Source organism: Prionailurus viverrinus, chromosome C2, assembly GCF_022837055.1.
Source record: "Prionailurus viverrinus isolate Anna chromosome C2, UM_Priviv_1.0, whole genome shotgun sequence".
Classification (NCBI taxonomy): domain Eukaryota; kingdom Metazoa; phylum Chordata; class Mammalia; order Carnivora; family Felidae; genus Prionailurus; species Prionailurus viverrinus.
In genome coordinates, this window is record NC_062569.1 from 21,960,559 (window position 1) to 21,985,169 (window position 24,611).

The window sequence follows — 24,611 nt, forward strand, 5'->3', positions numbered from 1 at the left end:
TCTCTCTGCCCCTCCCCTGCTCACTCTCACTCTCACAAATAAATAAACATTAAAAAAAAAAAAAAAAAAAAGATCTTCCATAACCCATCTGGCAACAATCTGACCCAAACAAACATAAAACTATTTATAATTTTTATAATTATAAATGGATTTGATTTAGGGGGATTGCCTGCATCCCTAAAGCCATGATATATAGTATGCGTTATTTTTAATTTTTTTTTTGTTTATTTATTTTTGAGAGGGAGAGGGGCAGGGAAGGGTTAGAGGGGGTTGGGGACACAGAATCCGAAGCAGGCTCCAGGCTCTGAGCTGTCAGCACAGAGCCTGAAGGGGGGGTTCAAACTCACGAACGATGAGATCATGACCTGAGCTGAAGTTGGACACTTAACCGAATGAGTCACTCAGGTGCCCTAATAATATATGTGTTATATATTACCTTTACAAAATATTGTAAATTTGAACTGTGAAACATTAGTATCAAGGTTTTGGATAACTGATCAAGGATCTATATCATCCTCCTCATCACCATCACTAAAAGTACCACTGTTCTCATTTATCAATGACTGCAAAATTCTAAATGGTTTCAGGGATGGGAGAAGCTTGCTTTGCATAAGTGAAAACAGATGGGGGAAGGTCCTAAGGGGTCTTTTTACTTGCTGCTCGGGTTAAATCTCAGATTTAAAAACAAACCACTTGAATGAACACCTACCTGCACTCGATAGTTTAATTCATGGTTTCTAGAAACTGCATGAGTCACTTCTACTTCCTAAGCAAGCCACCATTATCTTACGTTTTAAAACATTTTAGTGTGTTTCTTACCAATTATGGAAAGGCTGACAGCAACACATTGAGATCATTTTGATCTTGCTGATGAGAAAGAAGGTGCTTGAGGTCTTTTCCTCTTTTCCTACCTTACACAGCCCTCAAGATTTTCCCAACTGCCCTTCATCACAGAAGTAAATTTCCTTTCCTTTTCTAGGCTCTTTCTCTATCAGTAATTACACGGTCAGAACACTCTTCACAAAGCCCTCCAAAGACTCATCAAGGAATAATGCCATTAATAATTTAGGAAAAATAATTTTATATGCACATGTATGTGTGTTTTATGTATATACGTAAATACATTTATTTCATTGTAATAAAGAACAGCCTCAGAAATGTCATGAGAAAGTCCTTGCTTTATGTATATATATATAAACACACACACACACACAAATATAAAATTGTATATAGAATAAAAGAACACACTACATGGAGAAATAGAGAAATATCTAAAAACACTAAAAGTAGTTCAGAGTGGTAGGGCTATGGGGGAGTCATTTGCTTCTTTGTTCTCTCTTAATCAAATTTTCGTATTTTCATCAGCAGGTGCATTTATCACTTGTAGAATGAAATACAGACACTAAACATTTTTTAAACAACCCTGTAAGTAGGTGGATGGGAGGAGAGGCACGAGTTAAAGCCAAGTGGAAGAAAAGGGCACATAGGAGGAGGACAACAAGGACGTAAGCCCCGCAAGTACATGTGAGAGCCACAGCCACCCCGCACAATGGCATGAAGCCAGTCACAGCTCTCAGTCTGAGACAGTGCCCAGGACCCACACAGCACCTCAAGCTTCAATATATATGATTCAGCTGCCAGGGCTGTGGGGATAAATCCCTATTGGGCCCAATGTTGTTATATTCAATGACAAGGGATTTCAAAGGAGAAGTGGGTGGTAGTTTTACCCTACCATTAGTAATAGAGAAGGAAAAAAAAAAAAAAAGCAGCACTGATTTTTTTAACTCGGTAGCAGAAGCACGCCAGAACTATGGGATGAAGGAACGGAACACGTTATAATTAGCAAATATCTCCAAGAAGCAAGATGACTTTGCTATGGGGGAAAAATTGTTACTATGTTAGGTAATTAAAATTTCTCTTTAAGTACCACAAAAGGTGGGGTGGGGGGGGGTCCTCTTTGTTCCTTGGCTTGGAGACAGAGAATGACAACCGTAATCTGAAAGTGTAAAATGCTGCTTATGTGGCAAATGTAATAGAGAAATAAGAAAATTGCTTTAAATCCCTAAGGAAAGCTAAAAGGCAGCCACCGAATACACGAGTGTGCCCGGAGATCATAAGCCATTTAGGGGTAAACACCCAAACTCCAATTTCAGTGGTGCTGAACCTTCTTTCCTGGAGAACGCCAAAGTGTTCGTGTCATGCCTGTCTCAGGTACCAGCTGCTTAATAATACATTGAAAATCAGGTAGCTAGGATTTATGTACAAACATTGGGCATTCAGCTAAAGCTCATCAGAATTACCCATGATGCCCTCTACCCACGGCTCAAGATTTGTGTTATACTGCCAAGGAATTTTCAGTCAATTTCTATCAAAAAACCATTTTTGTGGTTGTTTTAGACCTAACTTATTCTTTAAAATTAAAGCTATGTTGGGGCGCCTGGGTGGCTCAGTCAGTTGAGCATCTGACTTCAGCTCAGGTCATGATCTCATGCTTTGTGGGTTGGAGCCCTGTGTAGGTCTCTGTGCTGACAGCTCAGAGCCTGGAGCCTGCTTCGGATTCTGTGTCTCCCTCTCTCTCCACCCTTCCCCCACTCGTGCTCTGTCTCTCACACTCTCTCTCAAAAATAAACATTAAAAAAATTTTTTTTCAATTAAAGCTATCTTTCCTGAGAAACAAACTGGGTAATACAATAATTGTAACTTAATAAAAATCTAGTTTCCCTGCTAAAACAGGGTATTATCAGTCTTTGGTTAAAGAATATCTCCTTTCTCCATCTCTTCTCTACATGAGCAGTTCTTAATGGGCGGGGGAAGACAGACTCTATCATACCTAGAAAGTCCTTTCAAATTATACCTTCGACTTCCCCAACACCAAAGTGCTGCTCTGGGCAGAATGATGCCCCAGAATGAACCGTCTCACTCATGTCTTGCTGTCACTGCTCCATGACAAGTTGGCCACTGCATCCTCAGCCCCTCTCATGAGCAGTCAGCCTTTTAGCTTCAACTTTTGGTTCTTAGCACTGAAAATGCACTTCCAATGTCAATGTTACAGCACTGCAACTCCCTATTCCTTTGACACACTTCTTTCATTTGAAAAATACGTAAGTGATTATTTATATGTTGGAAGATCTGGCAGGTACAGAAAGCAAGGTGCATAGGAGTCAGGTATATTCTCTAAAAAACTGAGTAGAGGGGCACCTGGGTGGCTTAGTTGGTTAAGCGTCTGACTTCGGCTGAGGTCATGATCTTGCGGTTCGTGGGTTCGAGGCCCACGTCAGGCTCTGTGCTGACAGCTTGCAACCTGCTTCAGATTCTGTGTCTCCCTCTCTCTCTGCCCCTCCCCTGCTCTCTCTCTCTCAAAAATAAACATTAAAATTTTTTTTTTAATAAAGAAAAAGAAACTGAGTAGAGAGGTACAAAGATCATTTTAAAGGAAGCCTCTCTACTCCTTTCCAGCCCACTGGTGGGGTCTAGTTTAGAGTGAGGGGGCAGGCCGACTGTGGCTGAGGCAGGAGTGATTCACCAGGTCTTAGAAAGGGTTAGAGATCTGGGATGGAAAAAAACCCAGCAAACTAAAGTTGTCCTGCACCACTTCTGAGTAGATGGAAACTGCTTCTACCACTCTCCCCCATGGTCCCCTAGCTTCCTGGCAGCTTCCCCATCCCGAGACCCAGACACAATGACTCGGGTGGGATGAGTAGGGGCTCAGGGAGCTACAACTGCCAGCAACACAGATTGCAGCTAATAACAGATGCGTTGTGCAATTCCCAAGACGACTCACAAAGGGAGGTGAGAAGGAGAGGGTCCCTTCTGCCTCCTCCCTGGGACGCTTTTGCTATCATTCCTGACCTCGTGGCTGATACAGGCTTTGGAACGTGTGCATCGATCTCAAGCTCCAGGATCAAAGACCTGTAGGAGTGCTCTCTTACTTTGGGAAGTGGGTGAGGATTAGAGTTCGTTTCTCAAGTGGCAGTTTGTCTTTTTCCTGCCTCGCCTGCTCCAGGAGTTGTCGTCTCATAACTGTGAAGACTGAGCGCAGCAGTGTTCTCCCAAACACCTGGGTGGTTTCATACCGAGGTAGACTGTCACAGAACTGGGGCACGTTGCAGTAACACAGCCACCTGTGGTCAGAGGAGACAAGCACCATCAATATCCCTTCAACATCCCAGATGATCTGAAATATCCAAGCATGGTGACTCAGGGGAAGAAACTAGGTCAGTATCACTGCCGGCTAATGGAACTTGAAGTCAGACTCGCTCGCCCCGATATAAGCAGTTGGGTCCAGTTCGAGGACAACCATTCTATTCTGCAACATCGAGTGGTGAGTCCTGTAGTCAGACACACCTGGGGTCAAATCCTTGCTTTGCCACTTAATGGGCTGCTTGACTTGGAGAATTTAATTATGTTTTTAAGTCTCCATTTCCTCATCTGTAGAATGGGGACAGCAATAATACCTACTTTGTTGGGTGATCACGAGCATTATATGAGATACCATATGGAAAGTGCACAGTGCAACTTGAGTTTCTGGTACGTAAATGGTAATTTAAATAAAAAGAAGAAATTAAGAAGAGGAAGCTGAAGAAGTCCCATTTGTGAAAGATGAGAATTCCACCATCTAGTTCTCTGAGTAAAATTTAAAATGCCTACACAGCACTCACATACCCCCAAAGCCTTGGTGGGAAGATAAAGATCTTCAAGACTATTCAAAACTCAGTCAAAACACAGGAAGTAATGAGCTCCCACCATCTGTCGCTAAGGTGCATTTTCAATGACTCAGTCTCAAACTTAAAAATGCACTTTGGCATTGCAAAAGCTGGATGTGTGCCCAGGCCCAGAGGGAAACCAGGGGCTTTCTTGAGATCAGACCACAGTTCTGGGGTACACTGGCTGTGTAGGGCATACAATGTGGAAAGCTCACTCACCCAAGAGAAGCTAGAGAATGCAAGTTTATTCAACACCAGCCCTCTTTCTTTACAGTCTCCCAGGATGCAAGGTCTCAAATTCCCAGGACCCAGCAACACAAATGTACAGTGGGGGTCAGGGGGTGGCACCAGACCAAGGGTCAGAAGCTTCGTTGCACAGATCTTCATTCCTTGGTAGCAGATCCAAATATCTCTTTCCAGGGCAGGACCTGCTTTCCAAAAATTAACACCCCTCCTCTCTGTGTGCCTTCCTGATCTCCTTTAAAGTGGGAGGGAAATGGGGCGCCTGGGTGGCGCAGTCGGTTAAGCGTCCGACTTCAGCCAGGTCACAATCTCGCGGTCCGTGAGTTCGAGCCCCGCGTCGGGCTCTGGGCTGATGGCTCAGAGCCTGAAGCCTGTTTCCGATTCTGTGTCTCCCTCTCTCTCTGCCCCTCCCCCGTTCATGCTCTGTCTCTCTCTGTCCCAAAAATAAATAAACGTTGAAAAAAAAAAATTAAAAAAAAAAAAATAAAGTGGGAGGGAAGGCTGGCTCTAATGAGCCCAAACTGGTACTGGGAAGCTCCCAATGAACTTTCAAACCCTTAATAAAGAGTGGAATAATAGTGGTTACCTAACTTTTGTTGGTTTTTTTTATCTCACTCTGTATGATTTCATACTTCCCCTGTGCGTGGTGGTGATGGCAGTGGTTCATCTTTGGGAAAGAAAACTTTCGTTACTGTTAGTTCATCTGCCTAAATTTAAACCTGACCTTAAAATCCTGCTACCATGTCTTCTCTTCTCTCGGCTTTTCTGTCTTAATTAACACCCAAATGTCACTTTGTTGGTTACAATTCCAAAATGGGCCTCTTACGTGTTGATCTTGTCAAATCACAAACAGTGACCTCGGTAACAGAAAGGCCAGGAAGCGCATTTATGTTGTGCTTCCTAAGGCACTGCACACAGAACTGTATCACCTTCAAGGCTAGTCTTTGCTGGGTATTAGTCCATGGCCACTTAATGACGTTCTAAGATATTCAGGGCTGAAGGGAGGCCAGCCGCCAAGTGGCTAATCACGAAACGACAAATGTTAAGAGTTAAACAGTTTACAGACCTTAATAATCAGAAATTCAGTTTCATGAGACTTAGACCATCACAAGACTATCAGTAAGACTTAATATTAAAAATATATCCAATTTTCTGCAATGGAAGACAGAAGACTCTCAGAATTTAGACCAGTACTGTCCAAAACAGCAGTTTATACTGATACTGTGCAGATACAGTAGCCATTGGCCACACGTAAGTACTGAACACCTGAAATGTGGCTAGGACAACTGAGAAGCTTAATTTGTAATGTCATTTAATCAATTTAAAATTTACTTTTAGTGTGAAATATTTTTCCATGAAATATAACTTTATTGCTTTGGTAGGACTCCACTGAGCTTTAGCCATTTTAAATTGAGTGAATGAATTGAGATGTGCCGTAGGTATAGAATACACGTTGGATTTCAAAGACAGCACAAGAGAAGGTAAAAATATATCATTAATAATTTTTCACGTCGATTACACAGTGCAGTAATATTTATACATTAGGTAAAATAAAGCATTATTGAAATTAATGTCCTGTGCCTATTTACTCTTTAAAACGTTAACTACTGGAACATTTTAAATTACATTTGCAGCTCACATTATGTATCTATGGAAGGTGCTGATTTTGAGTCTACAGAGCATTTCCATCTGTGAAGGGGTCACAGATGTCTGAGACTCTACTTAAAAATGATGTTATTTCTGCTACAGCAATGGTAGGTTTTAAATATCACCATAAAATCATGAAGTGTTATAAAGAAGGGCGTAACAGGCCATGCAATCTTCCCAGGGTAGGGGAAGGCAACACAGACCATTATCGTCTAGTAAAATGTTTCAAGTAATGGACTTCCATCCATTTCTTCTAAGAAGCATTTTATAGACCATAGTTTATGCTTTTTAGCTTTGTTTTGTTTTTGCTTCCAAGATTAATATTATTTTATAAATCTGTCAAGTGCACAGCATGATAAGAGAGAGTCTGAGTCAACGTGTGGTGTTTTAGTGCTGTTTTAACAAATGACATCGTCATCGCGCATAGTGGGATGAAAAGAAGAAATGGGAATTTGTGTGCATCTCTGCACACACACTCCTCCAAACACTTAACTGTAAGAAAAGATTTTACCTAAATGACTGGTGTCAGGTCATCTAAGAAGTAATGACAGGGATATGGTCCATTCATTTTCGCATGCCTAATAAGAATGGCATGTGTGTGCAATTTACTGGTAGTTCAAATAACTCTCTCAGATTTTTGACACCATTATGATGCTTTGCAACCACCTTGCTTTCTTCAAAATGTGAACAGAACTATGGAACTTGAACACAGAAGACCATGCCGCCCTACTTACTGGCGTGAAAATCCTAAGGTTTGTAGGAATCCTGTGATCTCTCCTAGTGCACCTGAACTAAAGGCTAGGGTCTCCTCTCACCTCATCCACCTTCTCTCCATGCCTCCTGATACTGTCCTAGATGTACATGCCTGATGATGAATGCTCAGTAACACACAACAATGGTTACGTAAAAAAATCAACTTAGTTATATCAAACTTGCTCTGTATTCCTACAAAACATCTCCCCATATGTGAAATTTGAGAAACACAACAAATGAACATAAGGGAAGGGAAGGAAAAATAAGATAAAAACTGAGAGGGAGGCAAACCATAAGAGACTCTAGATGATAGAGAACAAACTGGAGGGAGGTGGGTGGGAAGGATGGGCTAAATGAATGACGGGCATTAAGGACAGCACTTGTTGGGATGAGCACTGGGTGTTATATGTAAGTGTTGAATCACTGGGGTCTATTCCTGAAGCCAAGACTACACTATATGTTAACTATCTTAAATTAAAAAAAAAAAAAAAAAAAAAAAAACTCCCCAATATGGGATGACCGTTATCAACTTTCAGACAGTCTGCACAACTTAGCATCTAAGACTAAATATCTGCCACTTCCAACAGCAGATTCTGTTTGTCAGATGTATTTTAAGAAGTCACATTTCTCTGACACTTTATTTTCAGGTTATTTCTTCATGAAACCATATTAGTGCACCATCATGAAATTCAGGGAACTCAAAATACTTGTTCAGAGTTTGTTTGTTTGTTTGTTTGTTTGTTTTTCCCTAAAACCACAGTGATTTCTGGGGGATATATATTGCTATTATTAAGTATATGTTAACATTACTGTGTCATATTTTCAATATATAAAAGTTTTCTTTCAGGAAGTTTTCTTTCATTTCCTTTCATTTTCAGGATCCAGTCTCTTCCACAGAGAATCCTGTATCACCCCACCTCCGTGCTGACGTACAAGCTCCAAGAAGTGTTCAACTGCTTTGCTCTGATTGCTACAAATGCTGTAAATTATATGTGGAACCAGCATGACAGGTCCTGAGGCTCACTTACACATCAAGATAAAGCCTGGTGGTGCCTGCAGCCTGTAATATTACCCATTTTTGAGAAGATTATATCAAGGAGACACCATGCTGTAGTGGCGTGCGGTTTATTAAAATCCTAAGTGGTCATGACAGTGAGGTTTTACTCTGAAACAATTACTGATTCTCATAATTTTCACAGGTTGTTTCTCTCTACTTCCCTTTCTTCGTCAACATGACGTGACAGTGGGCAAGCGGGGGAGGTGAGTGTTGTCTACCTTCGTTTCCTTATTTATTATTAACAGAGGCTCTTGGTCTACATTCCACCTAGAAATCAGCAGGTTTCAGAACTCATCAGGGTGTATTCATTCCAGACTCTCAGCAGGTTTCTTTTCACCATTGTCAGACTCCACTCTTCTGCCTTCAGCCCTTGGCTCAGGATACTGGGCTGGAAAGGAATCTGCGGCTATCTTTCTATTCCCTATGATGCTGGCTTCTTAAGTCGTATTCAAATAACTATCCTTCTATTCCCTATGATGTTGGCTTAAGTCGTATTCAAATAACGACACTCTCATTAAGTTGTACGTGCTCTAGCTTAAGAGTCCCACGCTGGCAGTGGCTGAGTTTTAGAGAACAACGTGTGTGGGAGGAAAATGATGACTAGGCATCTCCCCAGTGCCTGTTCTGTGTGCCAGACGCTACACACAACACTCAGTACTCATGAGGCTCGGACAGAGGAAGAAACTGAAGGTCAAGGAGGTGAAGTGACTGGTTTAAAGCACACAGAATTAGCGAGAAATGGAGCTAGGATTCATACCCACTGTTCATTTCAAAGCTCCATCTCTAACTTTACTACTCCTTAAGTATTATTTGTAAGTGCCACCCATTTCTGGGTAATTTCCAAGTGCTACATAGTATCTTTACAGTTTTCTAAAATACACTAATATCTCCATGCTGCTTCACATTTAATTCTTCTTGATGAAGCACTTTTTCCTCTGTTAGTAGTGGTAAATACTTTCAGGGGTCTGCCTTTGGCAAATATTCAGCTTTCCAATCGTTAACAGGCAGGTTTAAGACAAAGATAGATAAGACAGATGATAGATAGATAGATAGATTTTTTAAAGTAATCTTTATACCCAACATGGGACTCAAACTCACAAACCCAAGATCAAGAGTCACATGCTCTACTGACTGAGCCAGTCAGGTGTCCCTATATTTTTGATAGATGTGTTTTCTCAACTCTTATTATAAATGACAGTTAAGACACTATAGGACCTATTGTTCATGCAAAATTCTGAAAAGAAGGTATAGAAATAAAGACATAATTTTTAAAAAATTGATGCTAGGCACCTAGGTGGCTCAGTTGGTTAGGCATCTGACTTTGGCTCAGGTCATGATCTCACGGTTCATGAGCTCGGACCCCGTGTTGGGTGAGCTTGAGACCCACTTCAGGTGAACCCCACTTCTCTCTCTCTGACCCTCATGGGATTCTCTCTCTCTCTCCTTCTCTCTCTGCCCCTCCTCACTCACTTGTGCCCTCAAAAAAAAAAAAAAAAAAATTGGTGTTGAAGATATCTGTAATTCTCATAAAAGTCAATTAGTAAGAGGAAATACTTTATAACTCAAATTATATCTATTATAAAAGAAGGGAGGACAGAGAAAAGGGGATATTACTCATGAACATCAGGTCAATGATCTGAGAGGAAAGCTTATCTCATTCCTACATGTCATCTGCTATTATAGAAAATAATCTAGGTAGAAGTGCTCTTTGCACTATCAAAAAACATTGCCTACTCTAAGTCAGGAATACCTCTTGAACCAGGCTTGATGTGTCTATAAAATATAAGAGGGAGTCAGGAGCCTCAGTAGGTAGAGCATACGACTCACCATCTCTAGGTCATGAGTTCGAGCCCCATGTTGGGTACAGAGATTACTTAAATAAATAAATAAATAAACTATAAAAGGGGGAAAGTACAAAAAGGTAAATAAAATGGATAACTCAAGCCACTCTCTTACTTAAATGAAAATAAATGTAGTCATCCTGTTTTGTGTGGCCCATGTTTAAGATTTTTTTTAAGTTAATTCTATTATTCTGCAATTCATAAACAATAAAAACAAATTCCCACATTAAGGAGAAAATGTGCAATCCAGGAACATTTGCACAGTCTGATGTCAACCAACAGGGAAACGGATGGGTTAATTATAGTACATCAACCCAACAGACTATAGTGTAACCAGTAAAATATTTGATATGATGTTAAGTAGGGAGACATAAAGGATGCAAATTCTATATATTTTTTCATTCTAACTAATATAAAATATTAGTTAAAGGGCAAAGACTGGAAGACAACTTGTATAATGATATTAGTTCCATCATGGTTCTGGGACTAGGGTGATCATTCCTTCTTTATAAAAATTCTTTACCACTATTATACTCACGGTCATTGTTCTTTTGTTTTGTTTTTTTAAATGATTGAGGTTTCTATATAATAATTACGGAGTCACAGTATGGTTATCTAGATCACTGATGTTCAATAGAAATATAATGCAAGCCACATAACTGATTTAAAATTTTCCAGCAATCTGATTGAAAAGGTAAAAATAAACAGATGAAATTAACTTTAAAATATCTTCTTTAATCGAATATATCCAAAATATTATCATTTCAACATGTAATCAGTACTCATGAGGGGCGCTTAGGTGGCTCAGTCAGTTAAGCTTCGGGCTCCTGATGTCAGCGCAGGTCGTGAGCTCACGGTTTGTGGATTAGAGCCCCGCACTGGGCTCTGCACTGTGGGCACAAGTCTGTTTGGAATTCTCTCTCTCCCTCTCTGCCCCTCCCCCGTGCACTCTCTCCTTCTGTCTCTCTCTCTCAAAATAAATGTAGTTTAAAAAAAAGTTCTCATGAAATATTTTACATTTTTTTAAATTTCCTATTTTTTGTATAATCTTAGAAATCTCAATGCTAGCCATATTTCAAGTGCTCAGTAGCTCCATGTAGCCATCAACTATCATACTGGATAGTATAGGACTAGGTGGTTTGGATCTCTCACCCCCCAAAATATCGTGACATTAATAAAAAGCTACATTCTAGAAACATTCTCTCTGAATTAATGGATTACCACAGTAACTGGGCAACCCTCGGCTCACAGACACAGGCAGCAATTTTATGTCTGCAACAGGCTCTACGAGGGCCAAGGGAAAGGAACTGATCGTCTGATTACCTTGTGTAGTTCTCTTTGTATCCAGAAATATCATCATTGGGAGATCTCAGTCTTCGTTGAGACGGTGCCTCCAGATGCCAATAGTTGATGCGGTTTAGGAACATTTTTGCCAACTCAACTATGGTTTGCCTTTCTTTGGCTGGCAGGTGACTAAACTTGTACTGCACAAAGTTATTCACACCCTTAAAAGGAGGGAAGGCCATTTATTCATATAGTTATGCGAGCATACTAATTCTGAACACCCACACAGCACCATTGACGGATATTAGCAAGAGAACAGACACTTCTCTACTCACAAAGCCTCTTCCTTTTCCCTATTAGAAAACAGGAATGCCCGGAGGGAACTGCACCACAGATCACAATGGATGAAAAGCGACAAGACAGAGAAGCTGTGAGTTGCTATTCTGTGCCTGCTGCAATCCTCAAGCGTCACAGAAAATCAAACTCACAGACTGAAAAGGTCAAAACCTTTCAAACGATAAAATAGGACTATTTTGTAAACTAATTCTTCCTGCACTATCCACATAGATTATATACGATGAGGTTCTTGGATAAACATTATGTTTTTGCATTACCAAAATGTGAATCCAAAGGCCACCAGCACGTCTTCCATTGAACTAAACCAACAGAATTTAAACTCTTTACTATCACTTTTTTTGGCAAGCTTACCAAGGGGAAAAAAATTCTTATTCAGAATTATGAGCTTTTAAAAGAATCTGTGGATTCATTTAATCTTTCTGCAGAACACTCCCATCTAATCTAATTTCAAATAAAAGAACAATGAATTCTTGTTTAACAGAGTTTGGAGACAAAATAAAATTTCTTCTACTGAAAACTGATAAAAATACATTTATTTGTACTAGGAACTCTGATGTCCTATCTTCTGTAATCATTCTCGTTAAGAAATTCAGTCAAGAGAATCTAAGATTTATTTAGCCAAACAATGATGGGCTAAAAAGTGACTCTGACGAGGAGTAGAACACCTCACAGAGAAAGTCTATCCATGTCAACAGATTCCCCAAGTAAACCAGTTTCTTTCCAGGAATCATAATGTAACAGAAAGTCAATTTCTGGATGCAAAATCTCATTTCCTATTTGTGCTTTTTGCTTGACTTACAATGTTTTTGACAATGCTCCTGAATTCCCTCACCTCAACAGGCTTTTTCAGATAGTGCCAAATAAGAGGACAAAGACTTAATTTTAAAACATCAACACCAAAACAGAGCACATTCCGTGTGTTCTTGTGAACTACATGTTCTTAATTTTTTTCTTCCCCAAACACACAGTGAATTCTGAGTATACAGCAACCATAAAAGACAAAAGCTAGATCATTTATTAAATTAAATATTCACTTGTGATGCAAAGGGTCCAAAACAATTTCTCCATACTCATCTCTAAGCATCTCTAAGCTGGGTATAGAGGATGGAAGGAAGACGCATGTAAAAATGCAAAGAAGATTAGGTTTATTCAGCCTTAGAGCAATAAAAAAGGGCTTCTCTCTCTTTTTTTTCTTTTTACCTGTTCAATACTAGGTTTTTCAAATGGGGGTTTCTTCTCCAAAGAGCCTTCAACCACAGGTTTTCCTCTTTGTAAAATAGACTTTCTCAAGAGCTGCAAAAAATAATCATTAAGAAAAAGAAAATCAGTGTCTCTCTCTCTCTCTCACACACACACACACACACACACACACACAGACACATACATAGCCTCTGAAGGGAAGTAACCATATTTTAATTATCTTAACTACATGTAAATAAATCCTTAAATCAGTAAAAATGGGTGACTACCAGGTAACCCAAATTTGCCTTCACACCCATGACCAGAGCTATGAGAAACTAAGACCCCTTTCATGTTCTGTGCAGACTAGCACAGTAGCAGTAGCCACCGGGACTCTCTCTCCGACTCATTTCCCTTCTCCCCACTATTTCCAGATTCCACTGACCCAGAGGCCTGGCGTGCAACACGCACATTTTGCACATGCCCACCTAGGCCAATGCAGGTGCGCTCAAGAGGGTTTTATTTAACCCCCTGAAAGGCAGAGATCCATTCTGCACAAGTATGGCCAGGGGAGAGGGATGTCTGTAGCTCCCATATGTCGTATGCATCATCTAGAGCCCAGGAGGCCCTTCGGGAAGGAATTCTCTAAGGCTCTCAATTGGCAACTTTCACTGCTGCGGTCTTTTCTCATTTCCTTTCCATCCATAGAATGCAGGCCAAGTGTTCTGGCATCTCAATGCCCACAAAACAAAACACTGCTCTTAATCCTTGCCACTGGAATTTAAAGCCCTCAAAGAGCAAATATCAGAGAGAAAAGGGAACACAGAGTCACTAATCAAGACCTAGTTTGAAAATAAATTTGGTATTGAAATCCTTTACTTTCAACCTTTGCTTGAATCTTTCGTAACATTTACATGGGGGCCAGTCATCACATGACCACACATTTAAGTTAAATCTTTGCCTCCTTTCTCCACTTACTGCCTCTTCAGTGGAAACAAAACACAGCAACCATTCTCCCAGGAGTTAATGGAAACGGACAAATGGCCAAGGTTGAGGATCACCATGTGCTCCCCCTGGGCCATGTTTTGCAAGGGCCTCAATTCCTTCTAGGGGTGCCAATACATTATTAGCATGGGACATTCATTGATCTTTTCAAGGAATTATGCCCATTTTTACAAAAATAAGTATGCAAAAATAAGTCACTATATCTGTTTCTAAGGACACGGAAAGCTTGATCATAAAATCTAAATACAAATAAATTCCCACTGCCTACTTTTTTTACCCAGTTAAAATAAGACCTCTTGGGAACTTGGTCCACTAGGGGTTTCAAAACGGAGATAAACTAACAGGTTGGGGAGTGGCTGAATCTCAGTTTCTTCACCTACAAAAGGACAGAGCTGGGATAAGTGGGCCCATGAAAGACATTTAATGCCAGCACCAAGCATTTGCATCCTTACTCTGGCCAGGCACTCTTCACAGTTCTTTACAGGTCTTATCTCCTGGAATGCGCATAACAACCTTTTGAGGCAGGTGCTGTTACTGTCTGTACTTTACAGATAAGGACACAGGGAGAATGACCCGCCCAATGTCACATTTCCAATGTGATGGACCCAGGGTTCAAACCCAGACAGTGGACTTCCAGAGCCACATTAACAGGGTCGAGATACACCCAGCTTTACGAGGCAGCTTTTCACTGGGTTTATCTTCAACATCTAAGCCTGAGGTTTTTAAGATGTTACACAAATGTGTAATACATTTCATTTTAATTTAATTATTGAGACATAAGACACAGGAACTGCCTTTCAAAAGCTAAGGCATGGGTGATTTATTACTTATTTGCCCAAAAAAGGACTCTGGGGGAAGTGGGGGAGAATGCTGAATAGTTGAGGTTTCGTTCCCATGGGCCAACATATTTGCACTGTTGAAGACGAGGGAGGTGAGAGAGAGAAAACGTACTTCAAAGCAGAGCAATGCTTTCTGGCCTATTTGGTTAGTTATAAAGGGAATCGAGAGGAGGCTGGCAGGATGGAAACCTTGACACCACCTTCACTTCCAGCCGGCGGTGGGGGCTGCCAGGGCACTTCGTTCCAAGACAAATAATAGCGGCAGTCATGCAGACGTTGTTTTTCTTCGACGAAGATCTTTTTCCAAAGAAGCTCTAAACAGCATGACCCTGCCAGGCTTCAATCTGGATGACTCAGGCTTCATAGCCATGTCAACAAGTTGTCACCTGGAGTAGCCTAGTGCCTGCTAATGGTAGTGGGGGATTCAGCTGTTTGTCCTCTTTCTGCCCACCCCGCTCCTCTCTCTCAATCTCTCTCTCTCTCTCTCTCTCTCTCTCTCTGTGTCTCTCTCTGTCTCTCTGTCTCTCTCTCTCTGTTTCCTCTCCCTCACCTCCCATTAACCTTTTTAGAACTAATATCCCCTAGGGGTGCCTGGGTGGCTCAGTTGGTTGAGTGTCCGACTTTGGCTCAGGTCATGATCTCATGGTCCGTGGGTTCGAGCCCCGCGTCGGGCTCTGGGCTGATGGCTCGGAACCTGGAGCCTGCTTCTGATTCTGTGTCTCCCTCGCTCTCTGCCCCTCCCCCACTTGTGCTCTCTCTCTCTCTCTATCAAAAATAAATAAATATTTTTAAAAATTAAAAAAAAAAGGATACCCCCAAAACCTAAAAATACAATTCTCCTATCTACCTATCTGTTTGTCTCCTATCTACCCCAAACCCCCATTAGTACTCCCCCCCAAAAAAGACAAAAGTAAATAAATGAGAAGGGAAAATTATGTATCAAGTAAATTCACATTAAAAAAGGGAGTGTGGTGCCTGGGTGCCTCAGTTGGTTGGACATCCAACTTCAGCTCGGGTCATGATCTCGAGGTCAGTGGGTTCAGGCCCCATGTCGGGCTCTGTGCTGACGGTTCGGAGCCTGGAGCCTGCTTCTGATTCTGTGTCTCCCTCTCTCTCTGCTCCTCCCCTGCTCCCGCTCTGCCTCTCTGTCTTTCAAAAATAAATAAACGTTAAAAAAAATTTTTTTTTTTAAAGCTATGGAATTGGGCACAAAATTTGCAATGAGATTCCTAGCAGCCAAAGCAAAAGAGGGAAGTCAGTGGAAAATTTTCCTATCCTTATCATATGAAATGAAGCACGGTGCTCATTAAAAGAGGCAAACCTTGGGGCGCCTGAGTGGCTCAGTCGGTTAAGTGTCTGACTCTTGATTTCGGCTTAGGTCGTGATCTCACAGTTCGTGAGACAATCCCACATCTGGCTCCATGCAGAGTGCAAAGCCTGCCTGGGATTCTCTCTGATCTCTCCCTCTGCCTCTCTCTCTCTCAAAATAAATAAACAAACATTAAAAAAAAGGGGCGGGGGGCAAACCTTTCCTGGCTACAAGCTCTGAGTACACTGTTTTGTTTGCTGTCTTTGTTTTTAAAAGAATCTTGTAAGTATTAAATAATACGACATAATCAACAGTGCCTCAATAGCAAGGTGTTTTTGTTTTTAATTATTTCCTGTCAGCCCCCTTTAAAAAATGTCATTTTTGGAACTTTTTCTGTCTGTTCCCACCACTAGTTCCTCTCCCACACTGTCCATCCTGACAGCAATCAGAAACTGGGGAGACAACGGTCTGCAGAGAGGGGACGGACATGACCCAAATGCAGCTGAGGCAGAGCCACGAGGAAGCAGCTACAGGGAGTGGCAGCAGGAATCGGTGACTGGGGTCAAGGAGACACAGGGGACAGTGGTGAGGTGCCCAAATCTGGAAATTCTTGATTCCTCCCCTTGAAGCACGAGAGTCAAGGCCCTGGTGCCACCCTCCAACCAGATCTCCTCCCATCTTCCCCTGGCTCACTGGGCTCCACCACACCGGCCTCCTTACTGTTCCCACATCACATCAGACTCACTCAGTGCACGGCCTAGACGGCAGTCCTTCTGCTGCCTGGAAAGCTCTTGCCCCCAGCCCTTTCCGGCAATGGCTCCTGTCCCCCAATTCAGGTTCCTGCTCGACTGTGGTCTCCTCAGAAAGGCTTTCTTAACTGCCCTTCCTCATGATCATGTCCCCCCACCGACCACCATCCCTGCCATTCTGATTCCACTTACCCTACTTTGTTTCTCTTCACAGCACTTATCACCACCTGCAAATATATTATTTACTGGTTGATTGTCTGCCTCTTCTACTGAAATGTCAACTCCATGAGGGCAAGGACTTTGTTTTGCCCACTGATCTATCCCTCATGCCTACACGAGTGCCATGCACAGACCAGGTGTGCAATACATATCTGGATGGATGAATGGACGGGTGGATGGAAAGAAATCCATAAGCAAAAGCAAATAAAGATATTCAAATCTGCATACAAATATGAAGGCTCTCAAGGAGAGTGATGTGTTCAGCACATGGCGGGTCACTTTAGAGACTCCCTCATGGAGAAATGCATGCTTCCACAAACTCTGCGGGCGAAACATACCATGAGCTGAGAACCTTCCCACCCCCGACCTGGGATACAGAAACGGAGCACATCTGAACAATGAGAGAGAGAGAGAAGAAAAGCCTTCTTAAAAGGGTGAAACCTCACCTTAAATAGATAGAAATAAACTTGTTTGGTGTCTGCATCTTCTTCCCTGTGGACGCAGGTAAAGAGATATTCCACATCCAACACTATTCCCAGGAGTCTGTTCATCTCTTCCTCTGACACGTTTTCCAGGTGGGAGACATGGGCAGCTGAAGACAAAGATCGAGGGAACATATGTGACATGGGAGCTGGAGACAGCAAACGTTCTTGACTTTAAAACAGAAGGGTCTCTCTCTAAATCTCCAGGGACACCAATGCATTAGGTTGCACTGTAAACAGAGGAATTTCTGAACTCCTGAAAGACCTCAGTCTTCTCTCAAAGTCAACTTAAAATTAAAAGACTGTCAACTTGCTGAGCCCTGGCCTCCCCCTCCAAGACCCAAAGTGGGCCAGCAGCTAATGTGTTCTAATAAACGTATACTTTAAGATCCAGAACTTGTCGGCACCAAAGTCTGGTCCTCATAGTGTTGAATTATTATTTTTTTTTTTTTTAATTGAAGTAGAGCTGATGTGAAACGTTACATTAATTTCAGGCGTCCAACGTGGTGATTCGACGAGTCCATATGTTACAGTATGCTCACCAGCCGTGTAGCTATCACAAAATCACCGGCTATATTCCCTATGGTATACCTTCCGTTCCCATGACATGTTCATTCCATAACTAGAAGCCTGAGCTTCCCCCTCCCCACTTCACCCAATTTGCCCATCCACCCAACCCCTGTCCTTTGGCAACCACTGGTTTGTTCTCTGTATTTATGGGTTTGTTTCTGCTTTTTGACAGTATTAAATTCCTATGTTTCCACATAAGAATTCCTATGTTTCTCCATGCCTGTGAATAGTTCAGTGAGCCAAGAATATCATATTAGTGTAAAAACTGAATAACGGCCCTTTCCCTCAGCCTTTCTGAGCAATGCAATGAAATCTCACTATCGTTGCAGCCAAGTCCCAAGACCTATTTGAGCTTCAGATTCAACGCCTTCCATCGTCAAGCCCCCAAATGCATTTTTCCCACCTTTGTTCTGTAAGATCTCTAGTTAGTGACCTAGCCACTGACCTTCTCTCCCATGCCCCTGTCCTCTCTTCTACCCAAATCCAGTCCATCTATCAAGGTTATTGCATTTAATCCTCAAACCATCCCATGAATAGGTATTAGTCATCCCATCTGACAACTGGAGAAACTGAGGCTCAGAGAGAATGGATGCTGTTTCATCCAATGTCACTTAGCCAACAAGGCAGAGCCAGGGTCTAAAAGTGAAAAATGCTTGACCCAAATTCCAAATTCCCAAAAAGCACACTTTTTGTTGATTAGCTGATTCACTTCAAGTCCTTCCTCACTTACAAAGGTTCCTCTAGGTAAACCACTCAACCCCTATCCCAGGAGCTCTCCTGGGTCAGGATCCCCTCTCTCATCTCTGCATCCCCAGCATTTATCACTATGCTTGCCACAGAATAGGCAATGGCACTTTGAGGGAAACCTCTTAGGTACAGCTCTTGGCATGCTGGCTTAAAAATGCTTAGACACAGAAGTGTTTGAGATCATTTTTAAAGAGAGACTAAACCACGTAGAAGATTTCCCTTGCCTTCTTAAAATGAGATGGAACTGGGGCGTCTGGGTGGCTCAGTCGGTTGTGCATCCGACATTGGCTCAGGTCATGATCTCACAGCTCATGAGTTGGAGCCCCGCGCAGTCTCTGTGCTGACAGCTCAGAGTCTGGAGCCTGCTTCAGATTGTGTCTCCCTCTCTCTCTGCCCCTAACCTACTCGCATTCTGTCTCTGTCTCTCTCAAAAATAAATAAACATTAAAAAAAAAATTAAAAAAAAAAAAAAAGAGATGGACCTAAAGATTATTGAGGAATACTTGTCAGGTGTCAGGCATGGGTCAGTCTACCCCAGAGACCATGGTGCTCTTGTCATTAATCCACGAAACTCAATCATCAGACTGGGACAGAGAACGATGCTGGTACCCTGGGCTATCTCCTCCCCTTACCACTTCAGGTATACCTTCTAGCGTCCAATTACGGGCAGCTCCATTTCTCTACCTAAGGGCTTTTCCAGTCACTGTAATCTGCTCTGCCATCCACCTGCCCCTCAACAGCAGCCCTTAACCCAAAGCCAAGACATCCGCCTATAAATAAATACCCCAGATCCCTCATCCCTCAGGCTGAATAACTGGCTCCCAGATTTCCCACTCCCCACCCAAAATTAAGTAGCAGTTGCCCAAGGTGGGAGCTGGCTCAGTAATTCACCCTCTCTTGGCCGCTTTTTCCTCATTTCACCCTTCTACTCCCCTAGCTTCATGCCAAATAAACTACAGGCATTCAAATCCCTGTCTTAGGATCTGCTTCTGAGGGAGCTCAAACTAAAATATGCAGTCAAATGCATTTTCAGAGACTCAAGAGGATTAAATACCAAGAGGCTGAGACTTGTAAATTGTCCACAAGGAAGCCAGATTAAGGAACTCAGAATTAGAGAGGCAGAGGACACCCAACTTTCCTTCCTTTCTCACGTGGAAAAATGACGAAAGGCAGAGTGATGGGCCCAAGGTCATGGACCATTGGTAAATCAGCGTGATGTGCACATACGTGTGCGTGGTGTGCGTGTGCATGCACATATGCACCCCCTAGAACACTTTTCAAGGTTAAGAGAAGAAGGAAATTTGTTTATCTGTCTGCCTTGGGCACTGTGGAATAAATCTAATGGATACATCTAAACTAGAAAATGCCAACACTGTATCATCACATTACCAAACAGAAAAAGAGTAACCAACTAAACTATTTCTCAGAACTTAAGTAACTTGTATCGTAAAAAAAATTACAAATATATATGAGTATAAATAAAACATTAATATTCAAATCTATTACTTCCTACTTGGCTATCCAACATGTGACTTCATCATTTCCTAAAAGCTACCCAAAATTAGACTTCCTTTTAGGTATAATGTTTGCCAGGTCACTTTTTTTTTTTTTTTTTTTATGTCTGTGCAAAATTTTCCTTGAGGTCAGTCTGGAGCCTTTGGGACACAGGCCTCATTCTGAAGACAACTAGGTCAAAATTTTTATGTCAGTTATTTACAGAAATAATTTTACTGAAAACTGCTTTTGCCTTGTAATGTTTAATTGCTTTCCAGTGATAAGCTATGAAAGCAATCGGTTTATAACATAACATCAATTCCTTCAGATTCTCCACCATACGAAACAGTCTAATTAAGGTGCTAAGGTAAGTGGGTTTAACTCATAGAAGTACAGGCCATGATTTATTTTTAAAACCAGTGGTTCACTTTCTTTAAGCCACAAAACACTTAACCAAATGAATTCTTCGTCTTCTTTTTTTTTAAGTAGGCTCCGTGCCCAATCCAATGCCACTCTTGAACTAATGACCCTGACATCAAAACCTGAGCTGAGACCAAGAGTCAGATGCTTAACAGACTCAGCCACCCAGGAGCCCCAGCCCAAAGGAATTCTTAATCAGAATTAGAAAAAGTTGCTCTGATTGAAACAGAAGTTGGAGGCATCTACTATCAGAAGATGAGCTTGGGGGCATCCCCTCCCCTTGTTGGGGCTCTACAGTTTGAAAAACACTGTTTAGAACCATCATCCAGCATATTCTGAAAAAGAGACATTAAAATGCTTAAAAAGTAAGACCCGAGGAAATTTCTTTCCTGCTGATTCTGCCCATAATGAAATCCATGATCTCTCCTCAAAGCTCTGTGTGTAAGCCAAAGCACAAAGGACTAAGGAGCTGAAGACTGGGAGGCCTGTGGGTTAAATGGAACAGCAAGTTTCCCAGAAGGAGGGAGGGAAAGGGGAAAGGCTGTGCCGGGCAAATGGGGCTAACATTTGCAGCACAAGAGGGTAGGTATCTCTTCCTCTGAGAATAAGGGTGGGTGTGGGGTGAAACCAGCCCCCAGATTCAGGCGAACTTCCTCACTGTCTCTCAGAGTAACCACTTTTCCCTGTCTCTACCTTGCTGGTCATTGGGATCTCAAGCCTAGAGTACCAAAATAGCCCCAGACTGTTTTCTCTACTCCCAGGATACCCTTCCTAAAACACCACTTTCTTCAAACAACCCCTTCCCTACCAAATCCAAAGACTGACTCCTTGTGGCTGCTGACCAGAAGTGGACAGGACTTACTCAGGAGCCCACAATCAACCCCAACCCATGCAAACACCCAGGTGCACTTCACTCTAACCACAAAGCTAAACTATTTACTATACTGATAACTCATATTTAACTAAAAACAGTCACTCATAATTGAAAAAAACCCTTCTTTCAATTTGGAAAGCAATCTGTGCTTCAGTTTGGAAGCACATTACTAAAAAATAAAAGTAAAAATCTGTAAACTACGTTGTACAAATCTATAGCAGTTAATCTGCCACAGAACTCGTAAGGCTGAATCATTGCTATTTAAAGCTTTTGTAGGGGCCCCTGGCTGCCTCGGATGGTAAAACATGCAACTCTTGATCTCAGGGTTGCAAGTCTGAGTCCCATGTTGACTGTAGAGATTACCTAAAAATAAAATCTTCAGGGGCCCCTGGGTGGCTCAGTTGGTTAGATGTCTGACTTCAGCTCAGGTCATGATCTCGAAGTTCTGTATATTCAAGCCCTGCATTGGGATCTGTGCTGACAGCTCAGAGCCTGGAGACTGCTTCAGATTCTGTGTCTCCCTCTCCCTCTCCCTCCCTCTCTCTCTCTCTCTCTCTCTCTCTGTCCCTCCTCCACTCACACACTCTTTCAAAAATAAATACACATTAAACAATTTTTAATAAAAAACTAAAATCTTTAAAATAAACAAATAAAGCTGTTGTATATGCTCCCTAGTTTGGCTTCCCCCACCAGGGAAGTTTGCATCGATGTAGACTCTCAACTGTGAGAGCATAATGTGCCTTCCCCCACTCCTGCCTCCAGTGAAGAATCATTCTCGGTAATTAAATTAGCCTTTTGAAAATTAATGAGTCCCCCACTGCTTTGATTTGCATTCACTGAAATGCCCTTGGAGGTGTTTGTTTTTCCGTGTTACTGGCCATTTGTATTTGTTCTTTTGAGCACTATTCATGTCCTCCGCCTGGTTTTCTTAGGATGTTGGTCTTTTTCTCATTGCCTTGAAAGAGCTTTAAGTCCTTCATGTTCATTGTAAATGCTCCTGGATTTTGTTGCGGTTTGGGGTGGGTTGTAAAGGAATCTTAAATTTTTTATAAAGTCAAATCTATGTTAGGCCTTTCTTTAAGGCCTTGCTTGCAAAGGTCTTCCCTACATAACCAGAAGATGACAAAAATGTATTTTTTCCTAGCTCTTTAGCAGGTTCTTAATTTATTTTATTTTTTATTTTAGAAAAAGAGAGCAAGCGAGAGGAGGGAAGGAGAGAGAAAGAGAGAGAATTTCAAGCAGGCTCCATGCCCGATCCCACCACTCTGGGATCACGACCAGAAACCAAGAGTAGGACACTAACCAACTGAACCACCAAGGCAGCCGAACAGGTTTGTTTTTAAAAGATAAAACATTCCTCCACCAAAATGTCAAAGTCATAAAAGACAAAAAACAAAATAATAGAGAAAAAAAGCTGAGGAACTGTTCCTGATTAAAGGAAACTAAAGGGACCTGCTGTGAAATTGTAACTTGTAATAAAATATATATATTTAGTCTTTGTCCCCTGTCCTGGCACAGTGCTTTTTCCTCCCCACCCCCCACTGTGCTTCTAAAACCCTTGGAATTTCCTAATAAGAGCAACAATGTGAAAGGAGGTATCTTTTGTTATTCATAACAAGTCCTCTGCAACCACACCTGAATTTAAGTCACTGACCTTTTAGAAAGTCCCCATGGATGGGGGGCTGATTGCCAGGGGAACCAAATAAGTGACTAAGGGTTGGAATTTTCAGTCCCACCTTCTCTACCTATGATGGGGGTGGGGAGTGGTCTGGAGGCTGAATTAATCACTAGTAGCCAAAGCTTTAATCAATCGTGCCCATATAATGCAGTCTCCATAAAAACCCCAGCTGAAGGGGTTTGGAGAGCTTCAAGGCTGGTGCACAAAGGAAGGTGCTGGGAGAGTAGTGTGCTTGGAGCTTCGTGCTGCTTTCCTCCAACCTCTCTTCCAACTGGCTGTCCCTGAACTATAATCCAGTGTTGTTGGTTTTTTTTTAATGTTTATTTATTTATTGAAAGAGAGAGAGAGAGAGCGCGCGCAAGCAGAAGAGGAGACAGAGAGGGACACAGAATCCCAAGCAAGCTCCACACTCAGTGCAGAGCCTGACACAGGGCTCGAACTCATGAACTGTGAAATCACGACCTGAGCCGAAATCATGAGTCGGATGCTCAACTGGGCCACCTGGGCACCCCTGAACAGCGTCCTTTTATGATAAACCAGTAATCAAAGAAACTGTTTTCCTGAGATCTGTGAGTCACTCTAGAAAATTATCCAACCCCAGGAGGGGGGCATGGGAATCTCCAGCTTACAACCAGTTGGTCAGAAACACAAGTGAAACTGGGACTTGCCATTGGCATCTCAAGTGGGAGGAAGGAGGGGGACCGAGCCCTTAACCTGTGGGGTCTGTACTGACTATAAGGCCATTAGCGTCAGAACTGAGTTAAGAATTGCAAGACAGCCTGTAGCTGTCCACTGGAGCGCCAGAGTATTGCTGATGAGAAAAAGCCCACACATTTGGTGCCAGAAGCGTTCGGGAAGTACTGATTGTGAGCAAACTGTTTTCCTTTCACATGACAACTAAGCACACTCGTGATTCTAGACTGGGTGCTTAATGTGAAGGACAATATCAGTTGGGGTCAACTGATAAAAGTAGAATACAAACGGTAGATTCAAATATTACATTAATGCTAAAATATACTGAAGCTGGTAACTGAACTGGGATTATGTAAAAGAACGTCCTTATTTTTAGTAAATACACATTGTAGTATTTAGGGGGAAAGGGCCATGATGTATATATATGCAACTTATTTTCATATGGTCCAGGGGGGGGAAAATGTATAT

At 42.0% G+C, this 24,611-nt stretch overlaps 1 protein-coding gene across 2 annotated transcripts in view; it reads right to left on the reverse strand.

Annotated features, from left to right (window-relative positions):
- KAT2B (lysine acetyltransferase 2B) overlaps positions 1 to 24,611 on the reverse strand; it is a 102,821-nt gene that overhangs the window by 37,912 nt on the left and 40,298 nt on the right. For both annotated transcript variants that reach the window (XM_047875629.1, XM_047875631.1), the window contains exons 3-6: positions 17,632 to 17,777; positions 13,086 to 13,178; positions 11,568 to 11,749; positions 3,930 to 4,121 (exon numbers count right to left, since the gene is read on the reverse strand). In XM_047875629.1, coding sequence (XP_047731585.1) covers positions 3,930 to 4,121; positions 11,568 to 11,749; positions 13,086 to 13,178; positions 17,632 to 17,777 — 613 coding nt within the window. The remainder of the gene's footprint in view (positions 1 to 3,929; positions 4,122 to 11,567; positions 11,750 to 13,085; positions 13,179 to 17,631; positions 17,778 to 24,611) is intronic.